Below are 18,134 nucleotides of genomic sequence, written 5' to 3' on the forward strand. Positions count from 1 at the left end.
TTTGGTTGAAGTACAGGATTACAGAAAGAGATATAAAGGACCTAGAGAGGTTATCTAGTTCATCCCTGCCTAGAAGGAGTCAAAATTCAGGATGCATCAGCATTTTGGGGGTTTTTCCCAAGTCTTGAGTCTAACAGACTTTGCTGCCAGTTCACATATATTTCTTTGTTATTTTTCTTAAGGAAAGAAAAAATCTGCACGATCTTTCCCTCATTCGTCAGCATATGGATGATGTTTTCAAACTTTCAGATTCTCACTACTGCAGTATAGTCTTATTGTTTAAGCAAAGGATATTACTAATTTTGCCCAACAACAAAAGGCTGGTTTAACCAAGTGGATCTTCAGAATACAAAAATCCTACATCTGCTAACAGACATCACTGTCTTTATCAGTGAAATATAGAAATATAGATTGCTTATCAGCACTTTTCCCATTCTAATAAATTGTTCTGGAGAGTGGAAGTGAATAGTTTACAAGAGCCTCTGTTAAGAAAAATAAAAATCTGTCAGATACTTTTTACTTAAATTGTCAAAACTGCAATGGATTACCAAAGTCGACTACAACCAGCATTTGCAAAAAAAGACTAATTTATGCTCTGAATTCAGTCCAGTTTTAAATGATTTGCTAACCCCATCTGATTTTCATTGGTTCATGAAACTACTGCTAGCCTTTTCCCCCAATAACCTGCATTTTTTTCTGAGATCCAGTGAGGTTCTGCTCCGTTGTTTGGAAGGAATCCCGAGGTTCCTGTAGCAGAGCTGAGTTTTCACTCCTTGTGTTTTTAATTTCAAACAGAGTCAAGGCACCTTGCTGGTCTTGGTGTCTCTAGGCAAACTCTGAGGCAGCCATCCCTTTGTCCATCGCCTACAGAATATGGATCTCCTTCTCCTTAGGTCTGTCTCTGGTGTAAGGCCTTCCTCCTCCTCCTCCACCTCCCTGCAGAACCACTCCTCAGAGCCTCATTAAAGCAATAAGACTTCTTTATTTCCGCTTAGGTCATCAGAAGCCACAGGGTGAGAATGAGCAGACACATCTAGATTTTGCACAGTGTTTCTGAAATATCCCTGGTTTTACTTAGTGAATAAAGTTTATGGAATACAGATACCTAGAGTAGCTTGTCCCATCCTGGGGGATCTGTTTGCATCTAGGTAAGAAGGCAGGATCTCCTTATCTTGCTTGATGCCTGAATGCTAGAATTCTGGTAAAGAGGGTATTTTGCTTTGCCACCACAGAAGCTTTTACTCTCCATTAGCACTTTTTAGTCATCATCATTGCCTTTTTGTTTTCCTTGTTGGACTTCTCCATTCTTTTCACCGTTCTTTATACTGTTCGCTCTTCTTTCCGCTGGTTGGCAGTTATAAGAGTTCAGGAGCAGCAGAGAAACCTGGTTTGTTGAATGTGTGCCATGACAACCTAGTCAGATGAGGAAATAGGAGAAAATCATTGACAGAGGTTTTAAAAATGCATCCATATTCATAGGAGCAACTAAATAAGTGAATAACATCAAGCTCTTCTACAGGAAGATTCCCCAGATCATTATACATTGCCACTGTATGAAAAGCTGTTCAGGGCAAAATTTGCTGCTAGTTCTTCACTGACATTTTTTCTCTGATCTTGGTATATGCATTGTAGTTAACGTACCAGTGTCTGAGCTTCCTCAAGTATATTTAATGATATATTTATGTATAAGAGCAGTTTCTGTTTAAAGATTGAGTTTTCTTAGGTGTTAAAATTCAAGCACTTGCATAGAAGTTTTTAAAACTTATTCGTTCATAGAGAAGGCCTTTTTGAATCCTCCTGTATGTATTCGGGTTGGGATGGGAAGAAATTATTGCATTTGCTTAAACCATTTCACTATTTTGCAGTTTTTCTCCATCTGCGCTAAAAGAGTTTTATGGTTTTTAAGTCAGTAATACTGTTGAGAAGCTTCTTTGCAGCTCAGAAATTCCCATACTCTGCTAAATGGGAGCTTCAATTCAACTGATGCAGCAGCAAGTATTGCTTAACCTTTACTGCAGTTGCAAGCAATTAAAAATCAAGCAACCTTGTAGCAGGGAAGGAGCAAGAGAGCCATTGTGTTCTCTTAGCTTGAGACTCAGAGCAGGTATCACGCACCTGTTTTGGCATGCTAGAAAGTGTAATTCATTAGGAAGGAGAATGCACTTTAATTCATCAACAGAATTTAGCAGTTGGCTAAACACCGTATGATATAAACATAACTTCTCCCTACAGCCAGAGTCCACCTGGGAAACTTTAAGGAATATCATTCAGAGGTCCTAGTTCTATAAACATGTCCTGTATGCATAAACTAAGAAATGTAAATAAGAATTTATCATAAAGCCACACTAAATGGTGGTTTGCTATGCATGTATGTGGGCTCTATATTTGTTGAATCCCACACAGTAGGGAGTGCTGTCACTGCTTGGGTAATACTTTTCTTCGTGTATATGTGGTAGGATGGCAAGTCTTGCCTTTGTCTTGCAAAATCTGTGGGCTGGCCATGTCAGTTAAAGCCTGTTTAGGATTTGTTTCCGTGCTTGCCTGGTCTCACACCACCAGAGTTGGGCTCTGCGCTCGTGCGGGATTACTGATTGTGGGGCATCTGCAATGGCGAGAGGAGCACTCTTGTCTGCAAAGCATCTTCAGGACAAAGGCTGGGGCGCCGCTTTTTTGTGTGTGTGTATGTGAAATTATTTTTCTTCTGGTTTAACAATCTGCGAAGGCTCATGCAGTATCAGACAAGCGCCAAAGCCAGTGCACGAGAAGGGACAACTTGCTAGCGACTGTGGGACGGGACAACAAGCTGTCAGAGCTGCTCAGGCTGCTGGGGAGCAGCAGCCTAATTATTCTCCAGTGTATCACAGAGTTGCTTCAGTGAAAGGCAATTTGCGTTACTGTCATTAGTAACAAAGATTTCCAAGAAAAACTTTGAAAATAAACATTATCAAAACAAACAGTTGTAGTGAGGGAATGGGCTGAAATCTGGGCATAGTCTTAGGGTATCTCACCTGGAACATAAATGCAAACTAAGGGCATACATAGGGGTCTGACACTGGGGGAGAAGGGAGGGATTGGCGTTTATTTGCTTTTGACTAATAAACAAGACAAAATGTTCTTTAATATTATTTCAGTGAGGCAATCATATTAATGAAATACTAAGTCTGTGGCTGGCAGTCTTATCATTTGATCCTGCTCATGACTAATTGAGCTCCACCTAAAAACTAGTTAGTATTTTATTTCTATATAACTGTGTTGCCTGCTTGGCGTCAGCTCAGAGAAGAGCAGCAGCATTGGGAAGCTAGGGAGATTACTGCTGAGAAGATGAGAGAAATTAAAATGCATAGACTGGTCCACAGCTGATTAATGGGGGAAATGCTTCCTGAGGTATTTGAGGTATTAACAGCAACAAACAAATTCTGGGCCTTAAAAATGGCCAAAAATGGCTCTACAATCCCCTCTGCCAGCTCTGAACTATGCTTTAAAACTGCTGATTTAACGTGGAGGAAGATATGCGGGTGTCCCCTTTATGGCGTAGGGGTATGGCCTGTCGCATGTCCATGAGCGTGTGGAAACGAACTTCTCGCAGCCCCGTAAACCCGCTGTGCGCAATGCAGCATCCGCCGTTCTGCGCTGCAGCCGCGGAGGGTCTCCAGCCTGCGACGATCCCTGCAAAGCCAGGACAGAGGGAGAGAGCTGATCCCTGCAGTGGTATTTAACGCAAGCAGAAGTGGTGTCCTTTAAAGTTTTGCTGGAGGTGCCAGATAGCGTGTTTCTGCATTTTGTTGCCTGCCTTATTTCCGTATCTGCGTGCCAGGAGAAAAGCTCGTGCCGGGGCGGTCTGTGAGACACAGCGGCGCTTCCTCGGGCCCTTCCCGTTACCTCGGAGAGGATGAGACGCTCTAAGTTCATCTCCCCCTGCAAGGGCGGAAAGAGTGCTACAACAGCAAAACTGCTGGAACAGATAAAGACTCATTTTAAACTCATTTTATGTTGCAAGTATCCTCAGATATCACTGTAGCAATAAATTGCGATGGAGCTGCAAGTTGAGCAGATGATTGCATTAGGAACTGAGAAACTTCACTGAGTTATGCTGCATCTTCCAACCCCTTCCCAACTAGTGATTTTTTTTTTCTCTCTCGTTTTTGAAAGAATTAGCATCCAGCTCACAAAACCTGTACGTTTCCTGAGGAGATACGCTAGATAGAGAGTCTGATGGTGCCCAGTACTGTGTCATTAGTGCTCTGCCTCACTTATACGCTATTTGTGGGAGAGCTGGCAGCGAGCACTTTAGAAGCCTCTGAGATTTGTAAGAGCGCGAAACCTCCGAATGAAAAAAATACAGTGCTCCTGCCCCATGCAGTGTGGGGGTGATACCCACCTATATCACTGTACGCATGCGCGTTTCCCTTTACTACGTCTCCCACCATTTCTCCGCGCTAAACCCACTTGCTACTATATAGGGCCCTAGAGACTTAAAAAAAACAAACGAAGAAACCCAAACGACCCCCCAAAACCCAGCTGACTTTAGCAGCTAGAAGCAAGAAGAGATCTGGCCCTGAAAGGGTTGTTTTCAAGTGTTCTTCAAAGTAGATTTAACCCTAAAATTATTGCCCATAAGAATAAATCATATGCAGCTTGTCTTCTTACTGTATTATATGTAAAACTAGATCACCTGAACATGGTTCAACTCAAGAAAGGAAGGCTGAGGTTGTCATTGGAAGGGATATAAATGATGTTTTGTCAGTGATAGGTAAAAAATAAACAATATCATGCTTCAGAAGCCGTCAATAAATCAGACAAACAGTAGTTCATAGACAAATGCTATGGAGTAATTCTGAAATTGCATTATTGTGAATGGTTGTCACATGTTGCAGGTCTGTGGTCAAATCAGTGCATTTGTTAAATTTATTCTAAGTCTTATTATATAAAACTGCAGGGTTTTTGGTCAGGTTTCTGGTATATGCTGCAGCTATGTAATAAGGGTTAGTTCATTCTAGCTTATCTTTATGGGACAGATATACTTGTCTTGTAACAAGTATATCAAATGTAAAAATACGTCAGCCACTTTAGACTCCATTTATAATACTTTCTTGTTGCTATGGAAAAAGAACATGCTTCACCTTTTTACAAGCCAGATGAAAAATTTATTGTACATTTATTGTGCATGTGTTATTTTAAATGAGAGAAAGATGGGTATATCACAAGCAGAGGGTTGCAGAGCAGCGATGTGCTTAAGATCATGTTTAGTAATACTTTTTTTCTTCAATGTACTTGCTAACCCTATACATTGAATCATAGGGAGCCAGCCACACCGGTTTTGAAGTAAATGTGTTGCACAGGATACGTTCAGGATTTAAAAGTAATAGATACCTGGTTCTGAAGCTGCGATGATGAAAATTCCTTTCGATTACTAGAATGTTAGTTTACAGCTAACATACATGGTTCATTTGTTTTCCCATTCATCATGGCAGTAAACACCTGTCTCTTCCCGTAGGAGCTCATTTGGGGTCATCACACAGCTGCACAATCCATAAAAAATGTAGCTTTTTAGATGTATGGAGAAGCATTAGTGAATATATTCATAATTTGCTGAACAGAAATGACTGAATATGGACTTGTGAATTCTGCTACTTTGCCCCATCATTTCTACCAGCTTGATCTGCAGGCCTCCCGACAGTTCCCGATTATATAAGTAAAATGGTTGATAATGATGTCATCTGACTCCAATGTATATTTACAAAAATAGTAGTGAAAGAAGAAAACCAGCTGATCAGACACCACTCTTGCTGTGTTCTTTCTAAATGCGAAAAGACTGAAGAAGAGGGTCATGCAGAAAAAAGTTAAAATTCTGCTATAAATAGGAAGAGCAAGTCTGAAGTGCAGTCTGACCAAGTAGTTTGTCGGAAGAAGGTGGGTCAAGGATATTTATTGAGATAATACCTCGGGAGAAGGGATAAGAATTACAGATGTACAGGTGAATCATGCCTCGGATGTGAGCTGTCTTAAAAAATATTGCTTGCACTCTCATTCAGGTAGTTCAATGGCTAGAGAAGCAAGAACCATTTAATTTTAGAGCCAATCTACAGCAAGCTGTGGGGTAAGTTTTCTTTCCCTGATTATCTGCTGGGCAGTTTAACCCAGTCTGAGCCATATACTAATGCAGCTATATCATAGCTAATAAAATAGTTCAGTTCTGCTGGCCTCAAATAGTTGCATTACAGTGTGGTTCTGCAGTGTGGACATGCATTTATGCTCACAAACTTGGTAGTGGCAATTTCTCCTACTGCAAGATCAAGTATGATTTAATATAAAAGGAAAAACAGGACTGTAGGCTGAAGACATAGTCATATAATTTAGAGATAATTTAGTTTGCCAAGCAGGCCATTGGGCTTTGCAGTAAAACAAATCAGAATTTGATTACTTACTATTACTAAATGTAATTTAACCTTGTTTAGGAAAGAGATAGCCTCTCTCTAATCCTTTGCTAAAGCTTTGAAAATGAAAATGTTTCTGTTACTCCCGTGGCTGCTCAGTTTAATTTACAATTCACTTGCACACTAGCTATTTTAAGCATAATTGTATAACGTGCAATACCAATTAATTTTATACAAAAAATGAAACCACCTGTAGTTGTTATGTCACTGGAGGGTTTTGATTATGGTTGTCTTGTGGGAGTCTTTTCAACTCTTGTTTTCAGAGCAGTAACGGCAGCGGTCCTTTGGTTTAGATCAAAGCAAGAACAAAAGCTTATAGCAGCAAGTGAGAGTCAGAAGGTGAAAACAAACAAAAAATAGTAGTAAAATCCCATGCCATAGCCTAGAACCAGACTAGTAGAATGAGGAAATCAACTTTAGACAGTTGTAGCTGCAATAATGTTTCAGCGTAATTTACGCCAAAGTATGAGACCAAGCCTTAAAAAACTTGGATATCTTGTTTTCTCCTTTGACTACAAACCAGTGAAATTTTATCTTGCCTATACAGGTGTCCAGATTCTTTTCTTTCTCAGCCTACATCCAGTCACAGTCATTAAAAATGGCGGGCACTTAGTGTAAATATTAAAGATGATATATTGAGCCTGACAAATTTTACCTTAGGTAATTACATTCTAATTAGCTATTCTACCTAGAGAAAGTTTTCCACAATTTTGTTGGATAAGTTATTTAGTAGTGCAATTATTGTGCTCTTTAGTGGCTGCAGCACTGTTGAGATGAACAAATTAGTCTCTCATTTTTCTAAGCACTTTAGTGAAGAGTACACGATCTTCTGTGATTAGCTGTAACAGACCACGCAGGAGGTGTTGCTTTCAAAAACATGAATTCTTTTACTCTGAATAATTCTTGAAAGGATTTGCATGAATTAAGTAAATTGGTTCTCCAGGTTCCTAAAATGTTTTCTACTGGGCAAAGTTTTCTTCTGCAGATCTAAGATACAAACTTTTCTGTGTAGAAAACGGTAGATTATTGCCTGTGAACAGATTTCTTGCTGGCTGGCTAATAGGAAGATTAAATTCATGAGCCACAGAACTTTCCTAATAAACCCAGGTCTGGTAGCAACAATAAATGGGAGATTATGAGTTCAGCTGACCTGTGCATAGGTGCCCTGTCTGTGTTTATCTGACAGCTACTTTCTCTTCTGGCTGACTGACGTTTCCCTCTGGAAAAGAGAGTGCAGAAAGAAGGGCAGCTAATTAATACCTCTGAATTTTGTTTCTATTTCTAGCTCATCAGCAGCTCCCTTTTCAGCTACATTTGGGGAAAAAAATTCAAATAGGTTCTGATGAACTATTACTGCTAGCCAATTAAGAGGTTTTTTTCCTTAAATTAATTATAACACTGGGCAGATTTCATCATTTAGGCAAACATAATTCAAGCTGGTTAATGAGTAATATATCCTCACCTTGAAAACTGTGTTCAGTTTTGGTCAGCCCCATTCTAAAATAGGCAGCAGCTAGCGCAGCCTGTGTGCACGGAAGAGCACTGAAAGTGATCCCAGGCATGAAGAGATTTTTCTCTGAGGAAAGCCTGTTTTACATGCAGATGTTAAACTATACTGGAAAAATACTTAATATACATAAAATATTTACATGTGTTGGAATCAGTTAGGCATTCCTATTTCTCTGTTCTCATGGACAAAATCTGGAAGAAATTGAAAAGGGAAGACTTTATAAATTACAAAGTAAACTCCTTGTAAGCGCTAAGATAAGAATTGCTATAAATAATAAATTTACATTGTTAATGCCATGCGAGCACTAAAGTAAGAAATGTTATTAATAATAATAAATTTAAAGCCATTAAAAGAAAATGCAAACTTCCTAATTTTGCTGTGTTAATTACAGTGGTAGGTTGTAGTTAAAAGGTAGACGTTTACTAGAATTAAACTAGATTACCTATGTATAGGAAAGATATAATCATATATGAAAGATAATACCAGATAATTTTGAAAGAACTGTGTAATGACATAAATTATAGGGAAATTTTATATCCTAATGCACTAATCACAGAACTATTAGTTAGCTATTTTTAGAATTTCAAAACAGTTTATTCCTTAATTACTCAATTCATAGCATCCTACATGTTATTCTCAAGCATTTGGTACCTCTTGTTACGTATTAAATTGGGGGAATAGTGTTTGTTCTGAAATGGCTGATCTTATCTGCTATTAGTCAGTTCTGACATTATTAAAATTCTGTTCTTTATATCTAAGATTTATAAATAATATTTGAGTATTTGTTTCTGTTTCCAAGAAGTAGGGGAAAATTACTCCAAAGTGTAGGTATTCTACAAGCACTCAGCAATCTGATTTAGAAAGTACATTGTACGTAATACTCTGTCATATTTAATGCTCATTGTCTTTTTATGTTCATTGTATTCCATACGTAAATCATTCTATTTAAAATGAGTAGAGTAGCCAGTAATTAATCAGGATTGATCATGGAAAAACATTATATATGGACCTTGAAATGGGATTGTTGTAGCAGAGCCTGCTAATCCCGCAGATCTACACGATCCTCTCCAGAACTCCCCGAAGATTTGTGCTTCAAGGGAGAAAGTGCCTCCTGCTCTGCACATTGGTTCCTCTTGGCTACCTGCTTAGGAGGGAAAAACACACACTGCCTTTTATGATTACACAGCTAGTCACAGGGGAAGAGGAGGTGGAGGGAGAAGGCCCATGACTGTGGTCATCTTCACTCCATCCTTTGAGGAATACAGCAGGGTTTGCCGTGCATCCACAGAGGACTCAGCCTCGTGCTCCAGCACGTACTCTCCTTGCTTTGTGAAGGGGCAGATCAGCCTAATGCTGTATTTGTGTGTGTGTGTTTATTGCTAATTTGGGAGTGCTCCGTATTGGAGTGTAGCTACTGACGTGATGATGCTTTCCCGTGGTGTAACGGCTCGGTAAACCCACAGTCTGCAGTGCCCGAATCCCAGGCAAACGGGAAAGGTTCTGCTTTGAATCTCTGTTGTTGGCTAGAATTTAAGGCCACTGGAAGACACGCTGGTTCATTGTAATAGCTTCCTAATAATGCTAACACTTTTTTTTTTCCGCATACCACCTGTTGAAGAATGGCAAGAAAGTTTAGGCAAAAGCCTTATTATTAAGGCACCACCAGGGTGTACTGCACTGTTCAGCATGAAAGCAGGAAATAGGGAAAAGAAAATGAGCCAGAACAGTGTATGGATTTTATAAACTGTTAGTCCGTGGTTTTATCATTTCGGGTGAAGGATGATGTTTTCCTGAGAGTCCTGGGGATGGCATTGATGAAAACTCCCTCTTTGAACAGCTTTTTTAATTTGCTTATAGTGCCAACACAGGCACCCCATGAGGACATGTCACAGAAATATTTTTTTTGAAATATTGCTCAAAATAGGAAGTGAGACATAGAAATTACACTAGACTATGAATTTAGGGAGCGATCAGAATATAAGAAGGTGTCTTTATATAAGTGAATCTTAAAATCTCCTTTTTCAAGGTTGATTTTTATTTTCAAATGCTTTGAGGCATGGATTTTTTTTAATTGAACTACTTCCACTTCTTTAAATGACACTGTTGTTTGAATCTGTTGCGTGGTGTATTAAAGGAAGCATTTCATACACTGCTTCCTTTTTTTTGTTTTTGCTTATAATTTAGTTTCTTATCCTATTGCATTACTTTTCAGAGCTGAGACTTAGAAATTCCCCAAGTCTGTCTGTGGTTCCCCTAACTTAGAAGATATCAAAGGCAAGTGGAGCTATGATGAAAAACAACAGGAAAAGTCTGCCCCTATATTTTTAAAGGAGATATTCTTGGAAGTCAATAATCAGTTATAATAATTAAATTGAATGTTCTCAGATGACTTCTTTTTCCTTAAAAAATTCTTCTATCAACCACCTGCAGAACTGATGGAATTGGCCCCTAAAACTCTTTGGATTCATCATGTTTGGCCCTTTCATTTTTTTTTAGAAAGGGATCCATGTCTCTTTCCTTACATGAGGACAGAAAATAAAACACTCATTATAGATGGTAATGGTTGCTGGGTGGCTTTCTGCATATGGGTTGGCACATTCAGGGATCGAGTAGAAGGACCTCGGCTACCCAGAGCATTTGGCTATGCTTCATCATTTGAAAGATGGAGGAGACAGATAAATAGGAATAAACCTAAGGAGAAAATGAAGTCAGAGATGAGAATGAGTTAAGACAAACATGTCAGAGCCTTAAAAGGGGAGGAGGATATGGAATAACCAGAAATAGAAAAGAGGGAACAAAGTGTTACTTTTTTTAAAAAAAGAATAGAATTTAACATGAAACTATTTCAAACAATTACTTTACAATATAAAGTAAAGGTAATGATGTACTTGGAAGGTGCAGACGTAGGATAGTGAATTTTTGTCTGATTTATTTTTACTGTGCATTCCTCCTAGACAACTTTTAGCTTTATAGGTTAATAGGGAAAGGAACTGACATTCAGTTTGAGAGCACGTATAAATAAGAGAACTCATGACGTTCTAGTGGTAAATACGTGGAGGAGTAAAATTAGAGAATATTGGTGCTTATATATTGCCTAAATAAAACCTAATATTAACTGAAGTGCGTGCATGATTTTCCAGTGAGTAAAAAACTGCAGCTTCTATAGTGTGGTCTGTAGGGAAAAATCTATGACTCTCATTTGTAATTGCATCTCAATATAGATAGCCATCAAAGGAAAAACTAAAAAAAGCTGATAGTAAACTGAATATTACATTTTCCCTCTTTTCCTGGTAGTCCTTAAACAGTAGATTGTTGATCTGTTTTTATCCTGATGTAAATTTTAATGGCCTTTGGACCATAAATAGAAGTTTCTGTGCTTCTCAGAAAGTTAGTAAAAAGTGCTTCCAATGGAAAGAATTAACCTAAAATTAGTGGTCAGTACCAGCCCTGGTTTATGAGATTGTTTTTAGTGTTAGATCTTACATTTTTCTTTAATAGTTAGAGTGTCTAAAATTAATTTTTCTGTGACTTCCCTTACCTTTATTCTAGTGTCTGATATCCCAGTGGACAGGATTTAGGATTATTAGAATGGGCACAAGGATAAGCATTCAGGTCCAGCCCGATAGTAATGCAGGTGCTGCATAAATATGTTTTAAAGCCTGCTCTAGGATATCCTCTTGTTATTCATCTTAGTAAACACAGGACGATTAATTTTATACAGGCTGTCCAATAAATCATCTGGGATCACAAGCCTCTCTTCTTTTTCCCCCGATGCATAATCTGGGCAAGATCTTCCCCGTAGTTGTTGAAAATGTCTGATGCCCCTTGACGTGAGCAGAGTTTGGGGTGCAGCACTTCAGGTTCCCGTCCCTAGACTGGGAAGTTCTCACCCAGTAACACCTTCATTCTCCCTGGCTGCAGAGCAGGGGCTTGGGCAGGGGGTTCTTGTTGACAGCACTGCACGTTGCTAGCTGGAGGCACAGATCCTGCTGATGTGTGTTTCTGTAATTTCATTCTCATTTCCACTCAAGAGTCTGATTAAATTCTGGTGGTACTTAAGGAGAGGAAGGGACAGTGTTTCTCTAAACATTATTTTGTCTAATGCAGAGGGCAGTAGCTTTCTGTCATGCAGCATTTTGCTTATGTTAAAACAGATGTCTTTCGTAAACTGTCATTTGCCAAACTTTACAAAAATTGTGCTAAAATGAGCTTGGGAAGGGCTGTAAGGAGAGAATTGCAGAGCCTGGGTCTGGGAATGTTAGAGAGCTCAGCGCTGCCAGCAGCGTGCTCCTTAGTGCAAGTTTCCAGGGAGTGTTTCTTCTTTGAACTGACACAGCAAAGTCTCCAGGTCTGAAACAGATGTTTTTCCAGCCGCTCTGAAGCAGCGTTGCTTGCCGGATCAATGTCATACCCAGGGGTTAGCGGTCCACCGCAGCCGTCTAAGAGGACTCGCTACTGATGAAATGAAATGCTTAGAGAAGCATGAGATGCAGGGCTTTTCCTGATGTTTTGTCACAGCTAGTGTGGTTAGTGAATTACCACAGCTCAGTGCAACGTTGCTTTGCACCGCTGCAACTTTCTTCAGAGCAAAAGATTGGTGAAACCCTCTGATTTCCCTCTGATTGCAAGCTGGTGTGAAGACTGGAATGATTTGCCTGCTGGAAGGATGTTGACTCTAGAGTGGGAGTCGGAGGGACTGCAAACAGTGGGTATTGTTGTGATTATATTTGCATCTCTGAAGCTGCTTCATTTGCTGGGACTGATTGATTTTTCAGAAGGTAAAGTGGTCACTCACAGTTCGTGCTGTTTGTAGGTGTGGTAGCTGATCTGCTGAAATAGCCTTAGCTAGCATCAGGTATAAAAGCTGTGAAATCAAATGCTTGAAAAGTGAAAATAACGTTCAGGCTAAAGATCTTGGTTTGTTCATGCTGCTTTTACTTTGTTGTTGTAAAACAGAAGTAGACTCTAGCATAACATTTGTTTTTTAAAGTGAATTGCCAGTGTCTGTGGGTGGATATTTATTAGAAGGAATGAAAGCAGTGGACATAGGCATATCTGTCAGCTGCCTTTGAAAGCTGTCCACTGCTAGGAAACTTAATACATTAAGTGTATCTTAGTACAGTTCACATTTATAACACACTTTGCTCTTCTGATTTATGATGCAATTAGAGATTTGTTCTGTATCGGTATCTGTGTTTTAAACAACATTTTCATGGATAAATGCAAAGCACTATTGCTACAGGATAAGCACTACAGTTTTAGGAATTAGCCTGCTTGACACCTTTCAAAAAAGACATAGATGTTGGCATTAAATGTGGGTATTTTAAATATATATAATGAATATATGTTTTAAAATTCCTATTTGCTTGCTCAGACTCATGTCTGCTCTCTACTATATGGGTCATATCATTTCATCTAATCTCAAAGAGGACTTCACATTAATTTTAATAGTTTTTTTGTCTATACAAATTGAGTTTTTTCATGTTGTATAAAATAGGCTATTTCAGTTCAGTTATAAAGAAGATCTTAGACAGTCAACTTTCTAAATTTCCTCCTGTGTAATGTTGTAGTAAACAAAGGCTATTCACTCACTAAAGCACTAAAGCTCAACAAAGACTCGCTTTTGTCAGTGTGCTTGTACATGTGGACTCAAACCGGTCCTTGCTGCCAGGTAACTGCTCTCAGCCCGAAGCGCCGAGCACAGGGAGCGCTCCTGCTTCCTGAAACATTAACTTTTCCTACTAGAATTGGATCTTTGATGGATGTAGATTTGCATCATCACCTCATAAACATGTTCAACATGCAGATAAAATGTGAAATCTTTAGCACAGCACTTTTATATAAGTTACTGAACTAGTGAAATAAATCGTCCTTAAAACCATATGGGGTGAGAATATATGACATTTGCTATGTTACTAACAATGCATTTGTTATGGAACTGTGAAATTACTTTCTGAGTTCTAAACAAATGAGTAATTTTTCCCTCATGACAGTGCTCACTTTTTGTTTCTTTATGCTCTGGATATGCAGCATTTTAAAGCCCCTCTTACTAGATATGCGTCAACTCCAGCTTCATAATACATACTAACAGATAATTATGAAAAAAAAAAGATAAAATGCAATATTGGTCTTTCTGGAGGATATACAGTTACACCCCAATCTTACTTTCTTATAAAATCATGTTGTAATTAAGTTTGTGAGAAAATGTTGTTTATAACTTAAAATAAAATTTAAAATCATCCTTCAGAAAATCCCACTCTTAAAAATTGCACCAATTTTAATACAAACAATAGAATCAAGGTGAAATATCAACTGAAGTATAACTTCTTTGTGTTAATATGCTCATTAGCACCATGGTATACATAATATACAAGATAATTTCATTGAAAACTACCTAGCAACAAAAAACCAGTATCTAAATGTAAACAGATTAAACACTATAAAGTTCAGTGGAAATACGTAAAACATCTCTAGTGTGAATAGCTCCGGTGGCTTGGCAAATTTCTAATTCCCTTAAGAATGACCCATGCTGTTTTCTCTCTTCCATGTTTGGGCACTGCCAATGCAATTAAACAAGAATTCTGCCCAAAATGATTAAGGAATACCTTGTAGGATATTCACAGCTAGTGGTCTGTTGTTCTGTTGAATTCAAGGCCAAGTTTGCTGTTGATTTGCAAGGAGAATCACGTTTGAATGGCCAGTGCTGATCCTGAAACCAAAATGGGCAATAAGCCCTCCCCATCTACCCCACAGAAGCAGGGCATGAGCCCTATGTACAAAAAGGACACTGCAACAAATGTATGTCTATCTATAATTATGCTTTCTAAAGCCTTAACATGCTTGTCTTAGTATTTCCTCTATATCGATTCATTTTGAAAATGTCATTGATAGATAGGGCAGCATGCTTTTCTGACGCTTGCCAGTAATCAGCTCAAATTACAGCTAAAGGACAAATTCTTAGCTAGTAACTTGTTACATCTACACTGATTTTAGTGGAGTTGTGACGATTTGTTACGGCAATTTCTACCAGCAGAGTGACTGGTCCAAGCGCAAACTAAGAGTCAGTGGCAGAAATGAGAATAAAACGGAAGTGATTCAGCTCTCCACAAAAGAATCATGAACTAAGTAATCCGGGTGTTTCCATTCTTCCAGCCTACTTCTCCTCTTTGTCCGTGGCTGTGGGCAAAGAGCTTCAGCTTCAGTGCTCCTTAATCTCCTTGTACTGTGAAACTGAAACAACTTGTTTATTGATTACTTTTATAGTCACTTATAATGAGATATAAAATATCCTAGATATTCCAGGCACTTTCAATATTATTCTTCAAAACAGTAGTACACTTACAGAAAAAATTCTTCTTCATCACAACTACTGGAAATATTCTAGCTGGTAGACTACTACTTTCCTGTACACAGTCATCTCTGCTGGGAAAAAATCCTTTCAATTGAACAAGCAAAAAGACGGGTCATTCGCTGTGCTGTGGTGGACGGCCACCTTCCTTCATTTTACATAGCAAAAGGACTTTGCTGAAGGAACCTCGACTGCCATCCCTCCTCTGTGGGAAAGTAGCAAAATCCAGGCAATCTGCTTGGTTACATTACAGTGTCCAGCATTTGGCAGGACAGAGAACCTGATTAAACTTGTCCTAGTCTAGGAACTATGTTCTTCTACTTCCTCCTTCCTCCACATTTCAGTAAGCAGGAAGGAGTGGTCAGGAAACGCAGAAATCGGACTTCCCGGGAGCTGGCAAGCTGTTTCAGTTGTTAAGGACAGGACTGAATCAATACCACTTTTACTATAAGTGAGTGCGACTCTCCTTTTCCTCTCTTTCCATTACTTTGAAAGTGGCTTGACAATGATCAGTATCTTCCCTCTAGCTTCCTTGCCTGAAACTTTTTGCTTCTGAACAGCTTGCCTCCAAAGATTTCATTTTGTTGTTCTGCTGGAGGGGAGATCAGAACTGGAGCAACTGCAAGTCTCTATGTCCCAAAGATCAGAACGGTAAAGTAGCAGCACCAGACTTGGAATCCATCCACCAGAAACTTGCAGGGGATGAGACTGGCAAAATAAAGGATTTGCTATGCATTTGTGTATGCAGAATATCTGTGACATAGTAGATATATGGGGAGGCTGTGTGAATATGTGTGAGCAGCGTTGTATACATCAGGGAATTGCATGAATCAGTCTTTATAAGGACCAACACTGGGCCACTTCCTTCCTCATTTATTAATTATGTTTTGAGGTATAATACTTCATACAGAAATGTTTTTCCTTTGCTTGTGAATATAATTAGCCAATGTTCCAATATATTCTAAATGCTGCTATTCTCCCTCTCTTCTTTCCACTGATCTCTAACAGTTTTCAGAACTCATGATTATCTTTCAAATGCTTATCCAGATGTACATTTCGTTTTTGGTGTATAAATGCCCCACGAACTCCGTCTTTGGCTGGTAGGATCCATTGGTCATGTTCTATATGTCTTTCTGCTCAATGGGTCAGCAGGGCTGACTTGATCTTCAGTTTCTCTTACTGTGATGCAGAACTGACAGCAGTTCATATACAGTTATCAGTAAACATATTTGAGTATAAAGCCAGCTTTGGGAGTAAATGGAGTAAAAATGAGTGGTACAGGGAAAGACATATTGCTGATGAATAATCCGTTGCTGTGTACTTTTCTCAAAGCACCCCCAAAAGCAAAGGAGATTTCATGAGCAGTATGTTTCGCTACATGAGGCTGGTAAGAATTGTACAAGTTTGAACATTGTCCTACTAGTGCACTGATGGCTGTGCTACAAGTCCAGCTTCCAGCCTCCTGTGAGGCTTCCTCTCATAAATCACCTTTGTCAGCCAAATGGGATGCAATGTAGCATCACTCCATAACAAATAAGGGTAAGAAACATACCAAACAGAAATACATGTCCTCTTGCTTTTTCTCAGCAGCTGCATGGAACACTAATTATGGTCGTTCCTCCTGGTATCTGTAAGCTGTTCAGTTTTCTCATGGTAAAATGTTCACTTTCTACTTTTCTTTTTTTTTCTCCAGACACACTTGTAGGATTGTGAGAAGTACTTTCTTCTGAGTAACCCACTATCAAATGCCTCCAAAAATTCTGTTCATAGATGTTGCTATCTCAGTGCCAAGTCACAGCATCAATGTACTTAGTAGTGTCATGTTTCCTGTGATCATCAGTGAAGCTGCCACACCAGAAATGACTACTGATAATTTCTTCAGCATCAAATATATTAGCACCTGCCCACATAAGCTTTTTTATTTTTATTATTATTATTATTTTTACTGATTGTGACTAAATGAAAGGTATCAGGTTCATATATTACCTTGCAAGAAGTGTAACTCTTCCCCTCAGGGGTGAACCACTGGATTGCCATTTTGGGGTGCTCCTCCAATCCTCTTTGTAAATCTTCTAAGCAGTGTCTGTACTGCTCATGATCAGAACCCATTTTCATTTGTCCACACCATTTATAGATTACTGATGGTTACTTCCATGAGTATGTTTGTGTCTGCTTGTGTTGGGTGCAAGACTGGCTAAAATTTAATAGAACTCCTGACCAAGTGTCACATACAGCTCAGGGTTGTTGAGGGTGTTGTGTTTTCTCTTTGGTATCTCTCAAAAACAAGGCTACTCCAGTCTTGGGAACATCTTATTTGGGAAGCATCTTTTTGACTAACATCATCATCTTTTTATGTAACAGAAGAATAATCTTAACACAGTTATTTTGAAACTGAGGGTTTTGTTCTGTTTTACTTCAGTGGCTTTCCTACCTGGGCCTAATGTGTAGAGATGTAAGATGTAATAAGATGTAGAGATGATATACAAGTGATGTACTTGATAGGCAAAAAGGAGCATATACTTTTTGTGAAGAAAAATACCAAAATCATACTTCAGCCTAAACATTTGATTTTATCAAGCTGTGCATTAAATAGGAAGATTTACAAAAAAAGTTTTAAGGAAAGCCTTATTGTCTTATGGAGATCTTTTCATGGACTACTTCCCAGGGACTTTACTGAAGTCTGTGTGATGGTGATGACAATGACAGCACCAGTTTCTCCAGGCATTTCTAACATCTAGACCTTCTGAATCACTCAGAAACAGGTCGTTCTACATACATACCACTCTGAATTCAAAGTTTAGATATTGGCCATATGACAAGTGGAGAAGGCTATTTAAGATCT

At 38.9% G+C, this 18,134-nt stretch overlaps 1 protein-coding gene across 8 annotated transcripts in view; it reads left to right on the forward strand.

The window, feature by feature from the left end:
• Positions 1–18,134, forward strand: part of KCNIP4 (potassium voltage-gated channel interacting protein 4) — a 484,037-nt gene that overhangs the window by 323,366 nt on the left and 142,537 nt on the right. Inside the window, exon 1 of one of the 8 annotated variants that reach the window (XM_064511359.1) lies at positions 12,265–12,722. The exons of 6 other annotated variants lie outside the window; for them this stretch is intronic. In XM_064511359.1, the coding sequence (XP_064367429.1) occupies positions 12,611–12,722 (112 nt within the window). In that variant the 5' untranslated portion in view covers positions 12,265–12,610. Of the gene's footprint in view, positions 1–12,264; positions 12,723–18,134 lie in introns of those variants that run through there. One more of the 8 variants, XM_064511362.1, reaches the window with a different exon arrangement.

This window comes from Dromaius novaehollandiae, chromosome 4 (assembly GCF_036370855.1).
Source record: "Dromaius novaehollandiae isolate bDroNov1 chromosome 4, bDroNov1.hap1, whole genome shotgun sequence".
Lineage (NCBI taxonomy): Eukaryota > Metazoa > Chordata > Aves > Casuariiformes > Dromaiidae > Dromaius > Dromaius novaehollandiae.